This window comes from Pocillopora damicornis, chromosome 2 (assembly GCF_964200805.1).
Source record: "Pocillopora damicornis chromosome 2, jaPocDami1.2, whole genome shotgun sequence".
NCBI lineage: Eukaryota > Metazoa > Cnidaria > Anthozoa > Scleractinia > Pocilloporidae > Pocillopora > Pocillopora damicornis.
In genome coordinates this window covers 11,258,834-11,271,978 of record NC_142671.1, presented here as the reverse complement: position 1 = coordinate 11,271,978, position 13,145 = coordinate 11,258,834, and the positions used below count along the sequence as shown (strand labels likewise).

General features: G+C 37.5%; 1 protein-coding gene, 1 long non-coding RNA gene and 1 pseudogene across 8 annotated transcripts; 2 read left to right on the top strand and 1 right to left on the bottom strand.

The window, feature by feature from the left end:
- Positions 1-127: 127 nt before the first annotated feature.
- On the top strand, positions 128-3,446 carry LOC113668288 (uncharacterized). Its single transcript, XM_089191809.1, has 4 exons — positions 128-331; positions 1,408-1,575; positions 2,612-2,687; positions 3,162-3,446. Exons 1-4 carry the CDS (start codon positions 128-130, stop codon positions 3,302-3,304), a joined length of 591 nt encoding a protein of 196 aa, XP_089047935.1. The 3' UTR covers positions 3,305-3,446.
- Positions 3,447-4,365: 919 nt separating this feature from the next.
- On the bottom strand, positions 4,366-8,593 carry LOC149049880 (uncharacterized). Of its 6 annotated transcripts, none has more exons than XR_016183431.1 (4): positions 6,397-8,593; positions 5,908-5,995; positions 5,070-5,267; positions 4,366-4,895 (listed from the first exon to the last, which is right to left on the bottom strand). It is a non-coding gene; the product is annotated as an uncharacterized LOC149049880 (long non-coding RNA). The 6 variants fall into 6 exon arrangements; XR_016183434.1 differs by having other exon boundaries at positions 5,070-5,125; XR_016183430.1 differs by having other exon boundaries at positions 6,790-8,593.
- A 404-nt stretch (positions 8,594-8,997) lies between these two features.
- Positions 8,998-11,359, top strand: LOC149049879 (uncharacterized; annotated as a pseudogene). The gene has a single exon (XR_016183428.1). The product of XR_016183428.1 is annotated as an uncharacterized LOC149049879 (transcript).
- The last annotated feature ends 1,786 nt before the right edge of the window (positions 11,360-13,145 follow it).

Below are 13,145 nucleotides of genomic sequence, written 5' to 3'. Positions count from 1 at the left end.
GTGTTATTTAAGAGTGTACTTACAAACAGCAACTTGATAAATGATAAGAATTAAATGATACATAGGTTTAAAATGTAAACTAGCAAATTTGGCCTGCGACGGAAGAATGTTAAGAGACGATTAAAGGATGAGATACCAAAACAAGATCGCTAACACTGTGGCAATGACATTAATTACACGAGGTGTAGATATTGAACCCCAGATTAATCGCTATTTTTGCTCTGATTCAGCGCTTCAAATCAACCTCAACACGGGTAAATCACCTTCCGGCTGTGTGGCGCTCAGACTACGTGACAGTCATTGCGCAAGATGCAGTTTCTACGAGACCCAGGTGAAGGGTTGTAAATATAATTGAAACGAGAAAAAAAGCCAGTCTCCTCCAGTGAAATCTGTTTGGGCATTATCGTGGGGTTATTTGCACTGCGCAGTCTAATGAGAAGAAAAGGAAGAAGAAATTACAACAGCACGGATTGATAGAAGGTGATAAAAGCGTTTGTCCAGCTGCGGTCTTCAACAAAAGGATCTATTTCGTCTAAATTTTCTGTTCAATTCTGACACGCTCTGAGTCCGGCATTGATGTCATCGGATTTCCTCATTTCGAAATTCAATAAATACATATATAGCCACTTTTCATTTTTTAATCGCTTATAAAAGGACTTATGTATCTCTGACTGTGTCTGATTCATCAGTTTATATTGAAGCTAGCGCCAGTTGGAATAACTTTTCGAATTACCCAATTGCAGGGGACAACTATAAAGTTACGACACGGGTCGCAACTGAACCGCAATGGAAATTCGCACCGAACTGATAATTCTCTCACTTTGCTTCGCGTGGTTTAAAGGTTTTGTATATAAGTGTTGTTGTGTATCAATTCAAATACAGGTCATTGCATGAGACAGTGGGGGCAACTACAGCGTAGATGCTATCGAGCGGAAAACGTTTTTTTGATCTTGAATGACATGGGAGATACGAAGAAGCACTGTCCGTCCAATACATAATTTCCTACTTTCAGAGTACGACGTGGGACAGATGCTAATGTGTTAATCAGAATCATTGGCACAAAAAGAGGTCGACCGCTGAAAAGAAGCTGGTGGGCCCAAGAGATCCTTTTGAGAAAGGAAGGTAGGATTTAACTATTACCTAAACAGGAGCCGGAGTCAAATATCCAACCTGAAAAAAGTGAAGAATATTGCTTGAGAAATATACTTTGCTGTCCTCATTTAGTTTTAAGCTGACTTATATCATTTTTTTTTCTACAATAATTGAAATGTGAAATGTAAAAAATATATTTAGTTATGTGGTAAGAAAAGGACTGAAGGCTTTCGATCGAGAGAGGAAATGTTCCCCTTGAACAAACAGAAGAACGTTATTGACATAATGAAGGTTTTCGTATAAATTCTAAGCTAGATTGATGAAGATATAATCTACGTCACAGAATATTCATTTCACCCATACTCTTGGATTTCCAGAGCTGACCAATTCTCTGTACCGAACGTTGCTGATATAGGAGATATCACCGCCATAGCTCTGAAAAGAGATGAAGACGGCTGGTTCCCAAAGTGGCAGCTTGATCGCGTAAGTGAATAGTACATTAATCTCTTTCTCAAGGGGAATGCTAACAAAAACGAGGAAATTCGCTGTCAAATGTTGTCCGACTCCCCGTCAAGACTAAATAGGAAAAGTAGATACTAGTCAATTTTATCATATCATGTTTATCTGGACTTCCATTCATGGGTGCAGATATTATTCAATAGTCTATTAAATAGAGATTTGCTTTGGGAGAGAGATGATGCAACAATTTCAAGGGGGCTAAACGAGAACCTTCAATAGAGGTCTCGCACTAACGTTTTACTGATCTTTGAAGACACGTTGGGTCATTCTGTTGTCTGAGAAAAAGTAGGTTTGGACGGGTGAAGGGTGATAAATGTTTTCCAATACTTCCCTTCGCCATGTCAATTAGTTCTTTATGTGCGCATAGCTTTACCACTCCTAAATGGGTCATTTTGAGGGAAATTTAGCGAGACTCTTTAACTTTTTTTTTTAATACTCTCGTTGCTATGATATAGCAATTACAACTTGAAAAATGATGAACTATGCAAACTCCCCTCTCCCCCCTCCCACCACAATAGCACAAGTGGAAACAGAGGTATTGTGAGAATTAATGTCACTGACACAATTTACTGAAGTCGTCATCGGGAACTTTCTCGAGATGGCTGTACATCTTAGGTTTTAGACAAATTATAAACTTTCGTAGGTCCATTAGCACATTAGATCCCTAGATAAAGAACCCCGCAAGCTTTACAGCTTTTAATAACTATCGTTTTAAAGTCGAGGATTTGATTGATTGGAACTCGTTCCCACTCTCTGACATCACTTCTACTCGTACTTTAGGGGGAGCGTAAAATACAATTTTTCTTGCTTTAATTCATAAACTTTTGGTAATTCCGAAGAGTATTTATATCATAGACTTAAAAAATATTCATTTCATTTATATTTAAAGACTTTTCCTCAGTAGACGTAAATAGGGTACTGTGTGGGTAAAATTGGAATTTCATAGCCAGACCTTAGGAAACTCATTGCCTTTCATTTGTGTTACTGATTCTTGTAAAAGGAAGCGAATTCTCAGAAGTGGCTGCGGTTCGACCACAATGACTGGACAGAAACTAACAAGTGGTTTAAAATCCAAGGTATATATTTTTCCTTGGACATTACCAGTTCCTCGAAGCGAACAATTTGCCTCGAGCTTCGCTCTCGGAAAATTGTTCGCTTCCCGGAACAGACAATGTCCAAGGACAAATATTCGAGTATATATATTTTTTCGCGCCAATGGAGGCTATTGTCTATTTATTAGCGGTACACATAGATCTCATTGCCTCAGCGGGTAAAGTATGGTTCCCCCTAACTAATATATCCTTTGTTATTTATAAAAGACTCAAACTGGATTTTTTTTATACTTTCTTTGGTATTTCTCCAGTTACCTGTGAACCAGGTTTCCGAAAGAATAAAACCAGTGGAGTTTGTTTTGGACGGGAGTTGATACTTATCAAAACATTACAGCTATAATTTACACTCGCAAACTATATCGATAATTCAGCAACTTGAGAAAGGGTTTACTGCAAGATTTAGAAAGAGCCTCTTTTGGTCCTTTTTTTTTTTTTTAGCAATCTGTGGATCACGTCCCGTAACACGAACCTCCGGTGGTTCCGAGGCACCTCAAGGAGCCTGGCCGTGGCAAGCCATGCGGAAGTTCACAGTTTATGACTGTACAACGTTCTGTGGAGGTTCCCTTATATTGCTTCGATGAGTTCTTACCACAGCTTACTGTATTTATGGGAAGAAGACGTCAAACATCTTTGGCATCAGATGTACTCTAACATTAGGTACTTAAGAGAATGCGTTGATGAAACAATAGCGGAGAATCAATATGCATATTTGAAGAATAAATTGCAGGCCGTGTTACACAAAGATACGATACCACCTGTAAATAACCACATAGCAGACATCAGATAACTTATGGGAACATCTTAATAACACTGAAACTAAATAAAGTCACCTTTTCAATTGAATGACACACAATACCTCGAATTGGTGCAGAATTGTATAATGTATAACCGTTAGAGCCCATTCTAGTTTCAGTGTTATTAAGATGTTCTATTTAAAGTTTTGGTTTCAGTTAAATAATATCGACATGTTGAAGTGATCGTTCAACCAGGCAATGCAGAATGAAAACATAACCGCAAGGTAACACACAAACCTGTTGCATGACACCCCCAAGTGTCAGTATGACATATATATATATATATATATATATATATATATATATATATATATATATATATATATATATATCCACAGGTAATAAGAATAAGATAATAGCAATCTTTGAAAAGATGAACAATGTACTACCACAGATTAATGAGAAAGCGCATGATTAATATCAGTTACATAATGAAACAGATATAAAATGATATCCAAATTAATACAGATTACATAAAAATAACCAAATCAAAGAAAACCCTTGAATATTATCACAACTACTGGAACAATATGTTGAAACTAGATAGAAATGGTAGAGACGGTAAGTTTTAAGCTCGGTAAAGAATTAATCTGAGTCCCCGCTCGGAATCTAACCTCAGACCTTTGGATTTGCGCTCCGATGCTCTGCCACTGAGCCACAGAGACTGGAAGACTGGAATTCAAATCACTAAGCAATGATTATGAAATAACAATTGAGCGAGTAAAGATGAAAATAGATTACGAGAAATTTATTATAGAGAATGATTATTTATTTTCAAATCAAAGGAGTCTTTGATGGTGCATTTGAGGTACATTCATAATATTATTGAATAATAAATAATTATATATAGTTTAAATTATTGAAACCAATCTGCAAAGGGACATTATTTTATCTTTTAGTACAGAGGATTTAAAACAGAATATGAAAATAGCTTAAACGGTAGACAAAATAGAAGAGAACAGTAAAGTAAAGCTCTCAAGAGATTCACCGAATCATTTGAAATTATTATTAGGAATTACAATGATGCTTTGAAGCAAATAAACGAAATCAGATTAGCACTAAAACATAAGACTACAAATTAACTGGCAAAATTGAAAGGATTGAAATTTGTAGGAACTCTGGGTGTGACACTTGTTGTTTGCTATCTAAAGGATTTGGTTGAACTTTTAAATCTATTGATAAACACTTTCTGAATATTGTTATTTATCATCTAACAAGAGGTTCCTCAAGCAAATCACAAGACAACTTCAGAGCAAAAGATCTGGAGTTTGTTCATCAGACCAATCACAGTAAGAGACAACTTCAACTGTGAGTTTGAAAATGGCAGATCTTTTGTTTTGAAAAAATGTTGGGAGGTCCAGGTTGAGTTCATTTCACTCTAAAAGAAAATTAAAAAAAAAAAACATTGTTGGGATATTAAGAGCAGAACTTAAAATACTGGGAGTTCTATGCTCTCATCTCAGTCCTTAACAGTTATAGAAAAGAAGCTGTTTCAATGATGCTGGGAGTTATGACATGCTCTTAACATGCCTATTATACAGTTATATATTACCTTTGTTTCCAGACGTTCCAACTTTTGCTTCTTGGCTCTCAGCTCTTTCGCCTTTTCTGCAATTTTAAGATTTTCTGCATTAATTTTCTAAGACTGCCTGACTGCTTCTTCCCTTTTCTGCTTATGCACCGCCATAAAGGCACCCACTTGAAACCTCCTGTACTTCCTCATCCTTGGGCCACATTCTGCCATGGTTCTCTGTGGACATGGAAAGGACCTTAGATATTGAGGGCTATGCCCATTTTGGTGTCTTTCTAAGTCTTTGAAGAGATTGTTCAAGTGCGGTTTCGAATCAAGTCATAAAGCAGAACCAACATTTCCACACTTGCACTGACAAAATATTCGCCATTTACAAGACCCTTTCCGAGTCTTTTTAGGGATTGTTTGAGAATTTCTGCTAACAAATTGTTGTTCTCAAAGGCACCTTCTTCTATTTCTTCACTCTTAATATCTAAATCTTTATTCTCCAACTCATCATCCTCCAGAACTTTTTTCACGACCCAAATGTGGTAAGAAAAAAAAAACCAGACGTGAGTGCGATCATGCAAATGTGCGATTCAGTTGTACAAAAACAATAACAATTTACTGTCAAGTGGAAAACTACAATAAGATTTATGAAGAAAAATAGCTGCGCAAAATTGTTTTTCGAAAAAACAAAAAACATACGACAAAACATTGACATTCTGTGAAAGCTACAAAAGCAAAACTATGAAATTCTAATGACAACAAAAGAAAATGAATGAAGGCAAAGAATACACCTGTAACAACTGGAAGTTAATATGTGAAAAGGCAGCCTTAATTATATGGCTAGACTGTCCAAAAAAAAAAAAGTACTTACTGGCGTTTGGTACCAAAACAAACAGCAGAAATTAATCTCTTCACCGACTTAGGTCGCACAGTGGGTCAAGCATTGACATGCTGGTAAACTAGATGCAATAAAAAGTAAGAGCGTATAAGTATCACAATTTGAAATTAATGACACAGGATGTTGTCGACACAGGATGCGTTGCAGTACCTGACTGAAATGTGGCACTGATTCAAATGTTGAATTTATGCTGTGTTGAAGTAACAGTAGACATTACTCTTTTATGAATTACATGCAGCATGCAGCATACATAAATCCGATCTGTGCTGAACTTCTATTGAACTCAGCTAAATTAAACTAGGCCTTGTATAAGGACAAGTTACAACAGTTTGTACACCAGCCACAATTGTTTACTACTGTTTATATATATTCATTTACGCTAAAAATAGTTCTTAAGCATAAAAAGCGTAAGGTCATATGATAAACAAAATCAAGTTAAACTGCAGAAACGTAGTTGCTTACCAAGTTTGCACATTTCATATATTCATGCCATTCATTTTATTTTAGCTTATGCTTATTTATTTTATATTACTCGTAATCACGCACGAGAAAACTCGTGGTCGGTAAGCTGCCTGGCCTTCTCAGAACAGTTGATCTGTTTGGCAATACATGCAAAATTACACAGTCAAATTTCAGTGAGCCCTCAGGACACACGCTTCTTTTTCAAAAATCCAAAAACATACGATCAACATTTGACCCACTGTTAATGCTATGAAAGTAAAATAAACACATTTTAACAGAAACAGGCGGAAATGAATGGAGGCAAAAAAAGACACCTTTTCGAATAAGAGGAATCGGGACAAAAAGCGGCTGAAAAAAAAAAGCCGTGATGTCTAGAAAAACAAAGAAACCTACCCATGTTTGGTAGCAAACGAAAGGTCTTGGATCCCTCTTCCAAGATGGCTTCCCGGTATTTACCTTCCAACCTCAGAGGGCCCTCTGAGAAGGACTAAAAAACGGGCGACCCTAAAAGCCGGAACGGCGGAATGGCCGAATGGCGGAATGGCGGAAAATGACCCCAAATCCTAAAACACGGAACGGCGGAAAATGACCCCAAATCCTAAAACACGGAACGGCGGAAAATGACCCCAAATCCTAAAGCACGGAACGGGGGAAAATGACCTCAGATCCTAAAACATCGAACGGCGGAAAATGACCCCAAATCCTAAAACACGGAACGGATGTCAGGGCATGTTGCACAAATTTTGAACAAAGACACCAAGCGCTTGGTTCATTTATCCCCACGACGATAACGCGCGTGACTAAAATTAAGTGTTATTAATTTTTTTCTTTTACTGAGTGGTATAAATAATAATGAACCATTATGCATGAAAGATAGCTGCGTTTTCACGTTGTAAACCTGTTTAGTTACCTTTTGTTATGCAAAATTTGCCATGAGTTTTAGTCGCGGCATAAAAAGTCGCACAGCACCAAAACACCACCATCCTACTGTGAAATTTACGGCTTACATATCAGCTGAAGAAATTAACTTTCTGGACAAAAAAGAGGCTATTTCACCAATTCGTTAAGCGGATTTCTTCTGTTCCTCAACAAATTGCAAATCGTCAACTATATGGCGTTTAAATTGCCCTTTCTGAAAGGGAAGTGTAATTCAGACGGATCTTTGGATTGTCATGGTTTACCATTATTCGAGTGGAAGCAGTTGCGAGACAAAGAAGAGGCTATCGGTCGAGGATCCTATGGTTTGGTTTTTGTGGCGAGAAACAATTCTGAGAAGGTCGTTATCAAAAAACTGTTAGGTGAGGACAAGAAAGAAAAGCGTCTTTTCCTCAAAGAGACAAAAATACTCCATGGGATTAGAAGTGAACATATCGTTAGGTTTCAAGCTGTGTGCATGGAACCGTGTGCAATGATGCTTGAATATTTGTTTTTCGACTTCGCTCCCTTCGGCAGCAAATTAGAAGAATTAGTGAAATAGCCTTTTTTTGGCCAGAAAGTTTATTTCTTCCGCTGATATGTAAGCCGTAAATTTCACAATAGGATGGTGGTGTTTTGGACACCTGGTCGCGAAGAAATTCTTCAAATTCTTCTTGACGGCTGCCTTCTGCTAACTTTCTTTTGTCTTTTCACGCCATGAGAAATTCCCACGCGCGTGACACCCTGCAAACCTCTCTTCAACTAGTGTTACTCAAGTCCCAAAACTTATTCGTGGATGAAAAAACGCTCGTATTGAAGGGCTCGTAACGAGGGCTTGCTCTCACGCTAGTCTAAGTTTGGAGCTAGGGCTGAACGTTGTCATATTTTGAGAAGCCTGAAGCCTGAAAAGCCTGTGATGTTCTCACATTGACAAGCATATGAGATATTATTGTTTCAATAAATCAATACAGACGTGACCAGGAAACGTATCAAAGTTATAATTGTTTATTGTAATGTGGTATGTCGAGTTGGTTTTCACATGCTGTGCGACTTTTTATGCCGCGACTAAAACTCATGGCAAATTTTGCATAACAAAAGGTAACTAAACAGGGTTACAACGCGAAAACGCAGCTATCTTTCATGCATAATGGTTCATTATTATTTATACCACTCAGTAAAAGAAAAAAAATTAATAACACTTAATTTTAGTCACGCGCGTTATCGTTGTGGGGATAAATGAGCCAAGCGCTTGGTGTCTTTGTACAAAATTTGTGCAACATGCCCTGACATCGGCGTTTGGGGTCATTTTCCGCCGTTCCGTGTTTTAGGATTTGGGGTCATTTTCCGCCGTTCCGTGCTTTAGGATTTGGGGTCATTTTCCGCCGTTCCGTGCTTTAGGATTTGGGGTCATTTTCCGCCGTTCCATGTTTTAGGATTTGCATATGCACGTGCTGAGCTATTGTTCTGCTCATTAGATCTGTTGTTTTTCCACGTCCTCGTTGCTGTCGCAATCGTGGTTTGCTAAAGGTCTTTATTGACGTGTTGTTTGAACTGTTGGGTTTTCAGAAAAAAAAGGCTTTGATATACTTGCGTAGGCGCATGTAATATCTTATATTTGTCTAAACTGACATTGATTGACGATGCTTGGAATGAAATAACCTTATCAGGTGCGCTAAGAACCAAGCTTTTATTCTTCGTGTGAAGGCGTTGTTTGGATTGTGATGTTGTCAGCAGGAAGGTTTAAAAAGAATATTTCGATATTTCACCTGTTGATGGTCGGGGTATGAAAGATGCCTGTCATCTGAACAAAGCGCTTTTATCCTTTATCAGGCAGGAACAATTTTCAGACAAAGGCTTCTCAAGCAGAGTTGCACGCACACGCATTCCAGTGTCAGTTGCGCTTGCGCAATCAAATCGATATCGCAGTTAAAACCAGACACATTCAACAGGAGTATACCATTTACGAGCAAAACGAGCCGCGAACTACATGCAACATAATCATGAGCTCCAAACCTTATCGTGTTGGTCAATGGATTCCTTCTGACCAGAAAGTTCTTGACAAATGGTTAGCCAACCTGATCACAGAAGTCAAAAGTAAATCCAAAGATAAGTTAGCGTTATTGATGGCTCTTCATCCACCGGCTGAAGATGAAGAGACAGCTAGAGGCGAAAATCAGCTAACAGTTGCTGAAGGTACAGAGGAAGACCTCGGTCTCCATCCGCCTGTTCAAGAATTATTAAAAGCTATCACCTCCGACCCCGAGTTAAACATGTTCTTCCATCAGATGTTCTGGCAACAGAACAATTCAGATAGTTCGAAAGGGACAAGGATCCCTTGCTGGCAGCTTATGATTATTTTAATCAATCACATCATGACCACAGCTCCAGAGTACAACGAAACTGGTTTGGTTGGCTTCCCCATCAATGTCATCCTGAACTGGCCGATGGCTACGACTGCTGGATTTGCTGCTTTCCTCAACGACAAAGTCAACACGTTGTTCAAAAGTATTCTCAACTATTGGGGAAAGTTTCTTTCCAGTTCTGCCTCTTGTTACGTGTTGAATGAAGATCCTCGTCATGGTTGGTTTGGTGAACACGCAATGCAAGCAATGCCAAACTTCGACAAAGAGTTCAAATGTAAGCCTAATGAAAAGCATCACGGTTTTACTTCATGGGATGATTTCTTCACCAGAGAGTTCCGTAATGGCATTCGTCCAGTAGCATCTCCGGACGACGATTCCATTGTCGCGAATGCTTGTGAGTCGGCGCCATATCAAATCTCTACAGCCGTGAAACACAGGGACATCTTCTGGATAAAGCACCAACGGTACTCAATGGACTTTATCCTGAACATGAGTGACCTTGCCAAGCGATTTCATGGTGGAACCGTCTACCAAGCCTTCCTAAGTGCCACTAGTTATCACCGATGGCACAGTCCTGTGTCGGGCACCATTTACAAGACAGAACTCGTGGATGGTTCCTATTATTCTGCTACCCACAACATCCAGAATGACCCTGCATCGCCCAACATGTCACAAGGATACCTAGCCCAAGTAGCTGCCAGAGGTATTATCTACATTCAAGCTGACAATCCCGATATTGGCTTAATGTGCTTCGTATCAATCGGTATGTCAGAGGTGTCCTCCAACGAAATCACCGTTAAAGAAAAGGATAGAGTGAAGAAAGGTGACCAGCTCGGCATGTTTCACTTTGGTGGGTCCACGCATCTACTGATATTTCGCCCTGAAGTTAATATCGAGTTCGATACGGGAGGTCAAACGCCAGGTCTAGATGCTTATAATATTCCGGTTAAATCGAAAATTGCGACCGTACATCCAGCAATCTAAACAATTTAAGTAAGGGTTTTGATAAACAGCTTGATTTTGCCAGCGTTCGGTGTGAACAGGATAGTTTTCTTTCTTTCCTTTAAGAAGACGTCTTTTGCTAATAAAGAAATTGAGTTTTTTTCATTTTCACCTCGTCAGTTGTTATGAACTACTAAATTTAGAGGTCTTTGGCAACTACTAAAATTAGAAATGTTCTGGCTTAATGTTTGTGAATTGTTTAGGCCTGTTAGATTATTTTGCAATCATTATGCGAGTCTTGTGAGTCTTGATTTGTTATTTGCTGCAAGACTACACATTTATTTTTACCATTTGAGTAGTTGGTTCTCGACAGTTGTAATAGGCCTGTTTTACGATAATTGTCATCGCTAGCCGTGTTTGAGCTTGTCCTTGCTTAGAGTCCTCAGCGGGAAATTTTGTTCAAGGTTTTTTGGCTATCGAAGTTAGGAAGTTTTTTCCGGCAGATCTTTTTTATGCCTCGAGCATGTCTAATAATTGATAGTGTATTTTCAAACCGAAGTATTTAGTCAATTATTCTAGCATTTGCGATGGGATTTTTATTGATAGTTACTAACCAAATGTTTCTTAACTCACATTTGGAGTGAAAGTTTACAGAAAGTGCGATAGTAGAAAACTTAATCCTTAATGTGCACATTACTATTTATTTGATTTCTGATATGTAGAAATAAAGCACTGCAAGCGTGTTAAGGGCTTAGATGTTTTGCTTCCAATTGTTCTTGTTAAAACATCACATTCCACACAACACCTCAGCTGGAGAACAAAAGAAATGAAACGTGTCATTAACCTTAAAAATAAAGACAATGAGTGTTATCGATGGTGTCACATCACACACCTCAACCCACAAGACAAAGCTCCACAGAGAATTAAAAAACTGATAAGAATTATATTAATTGTTTAGATTATTCTGGTCTGGTCCGATTTCCGGTCTCTATAAAACATTACAGAAAAATTGAGAAACAAAATGACATCAATGTGTTTGGACAATGAGCCAATACCTACCAACGGAAGGATTCAAATGGATGAGTGAAAAGAATATTGACAAACTAAATCTGGCAAAATATCCTGACGACAGTAAAAAAGGATTGGTACTTGAAACTGATCTTGAATATCCAAAAGAATTGCATGATAGTCTCAATGATTATCCCCTTGCTGCAGAAAAACTGAGTGTGTCTGATGATACTATCAAAATATTGTCAAAAAATTAAAGACAAATCTGGTATGAGCATCGGGCAGGTTAAAAAGTTGATCCCAACATTACCTAACAAAGAAAAGTATGTCCTTCATTACAGAAGCCTTCATTTGTACATGGATTTGGGTTTGAAAGTGTGAGAGTTACATAGAGTTTTGCAATTTAATCAATCCCTATGGTTGAAGCATTATATTGACTTATTATATTGAAACTGATCACTGATAACAAAACTTTGGTCAAATATAGTTCAAAACCAACATTTTTCAGCAGTAAATCTTTTTATGAAAATTTAGTTGCTGTGCGTAAGATCAAAGAAACTCTCAACAGGCCGGCATATATTGGGATGTGTATTCTGGATCTTAGCAAGACATTAATGTATGATTTCACAACTATTATATCAAAGACAAGTACAATGATAAAAGGAAATTATCATTCTCAAACACTGACAGTTTGACTTATGAAATCGAAAAGAAGGATGTTTACAAAGACTTCCGCAATAGCACACAGATTTGATAATAATGAATATTCAGAGGATTCCAAACATAAGAAAGTCATGGAAAATTTAAATACGAGGCCAAATTCATCTTACTACGATCAAAAATGTACAGTTACATGAAAGACAATGACAAAGGCAGTAAAACTGCTAAAGGTATCAAAAAGAATGTAATCAGCAAAAACATCGCACACGTCAATTATAAGATCATATTATTTAACAACGAACAAATGTACCATAAAATGAATATAATCAGAAGCATGAATCACGAATTAGGCTGCTACAAGCTTACTAAAGTGTCTTGTTTTGATGATTAGCGTTACATTCACCAAGATGGCGTGACATCATATGTATAATACAGAGACAACAGAATACAAAGGCAAATATTTTTGCAAATTTTACACAAAAAGTTTAGCGTTTTTTCTTTAGGAAAGCCCCTAATCGACAACATGTTTCAATGACGTCATCATGTGGGCTGTATGTCAATATTATTTCTTTAATTTATCACATTTTAATATCTTTATCTCTTTGCATTTATACTATAGAAATTCTTTGATTTTAACATTTTAATATCTATATCTCTGCGTTTATACTATAGAAATTCTTTGATTTTAATACTTTATAATCTTTCATCTCTACGGATCTATAATATAATTAATATATTATGGATTATAATGCAAAAAAGCCAGCGCAAAACATGTTTATCATAAAAACCATTTTTCAAGTAGCTGAGCAGTGATTTTACAAAATGGTTGTAGAAGCGGAAATATATCCTTGCTGAGACTTG

Bases quoted from the DNA above. Each gene is read 5' to 3' on its own strand.
- LOC113668288 (XM_089191809.1), top strand. From the start codon at position 128: ATGAGATACCAAAACAAGATCGCTAACACTGTGGCAATGACATTAATT. The intron at 1,576-2,611 runs GTAAGTGAATAG...TTCTTGTAAAAG, and splicing joins CAAAGTGGCAGCTTGATCGC to GAAGCGAATTCTCAGAAGTG. The intron at 2,688-3,161 runs GTATATATTTTT...TTTTTTTTTTAG, and splicing joins CAAGTGGTTTAAAATCCAAG to CAATCTGTGGATCACGTCCC.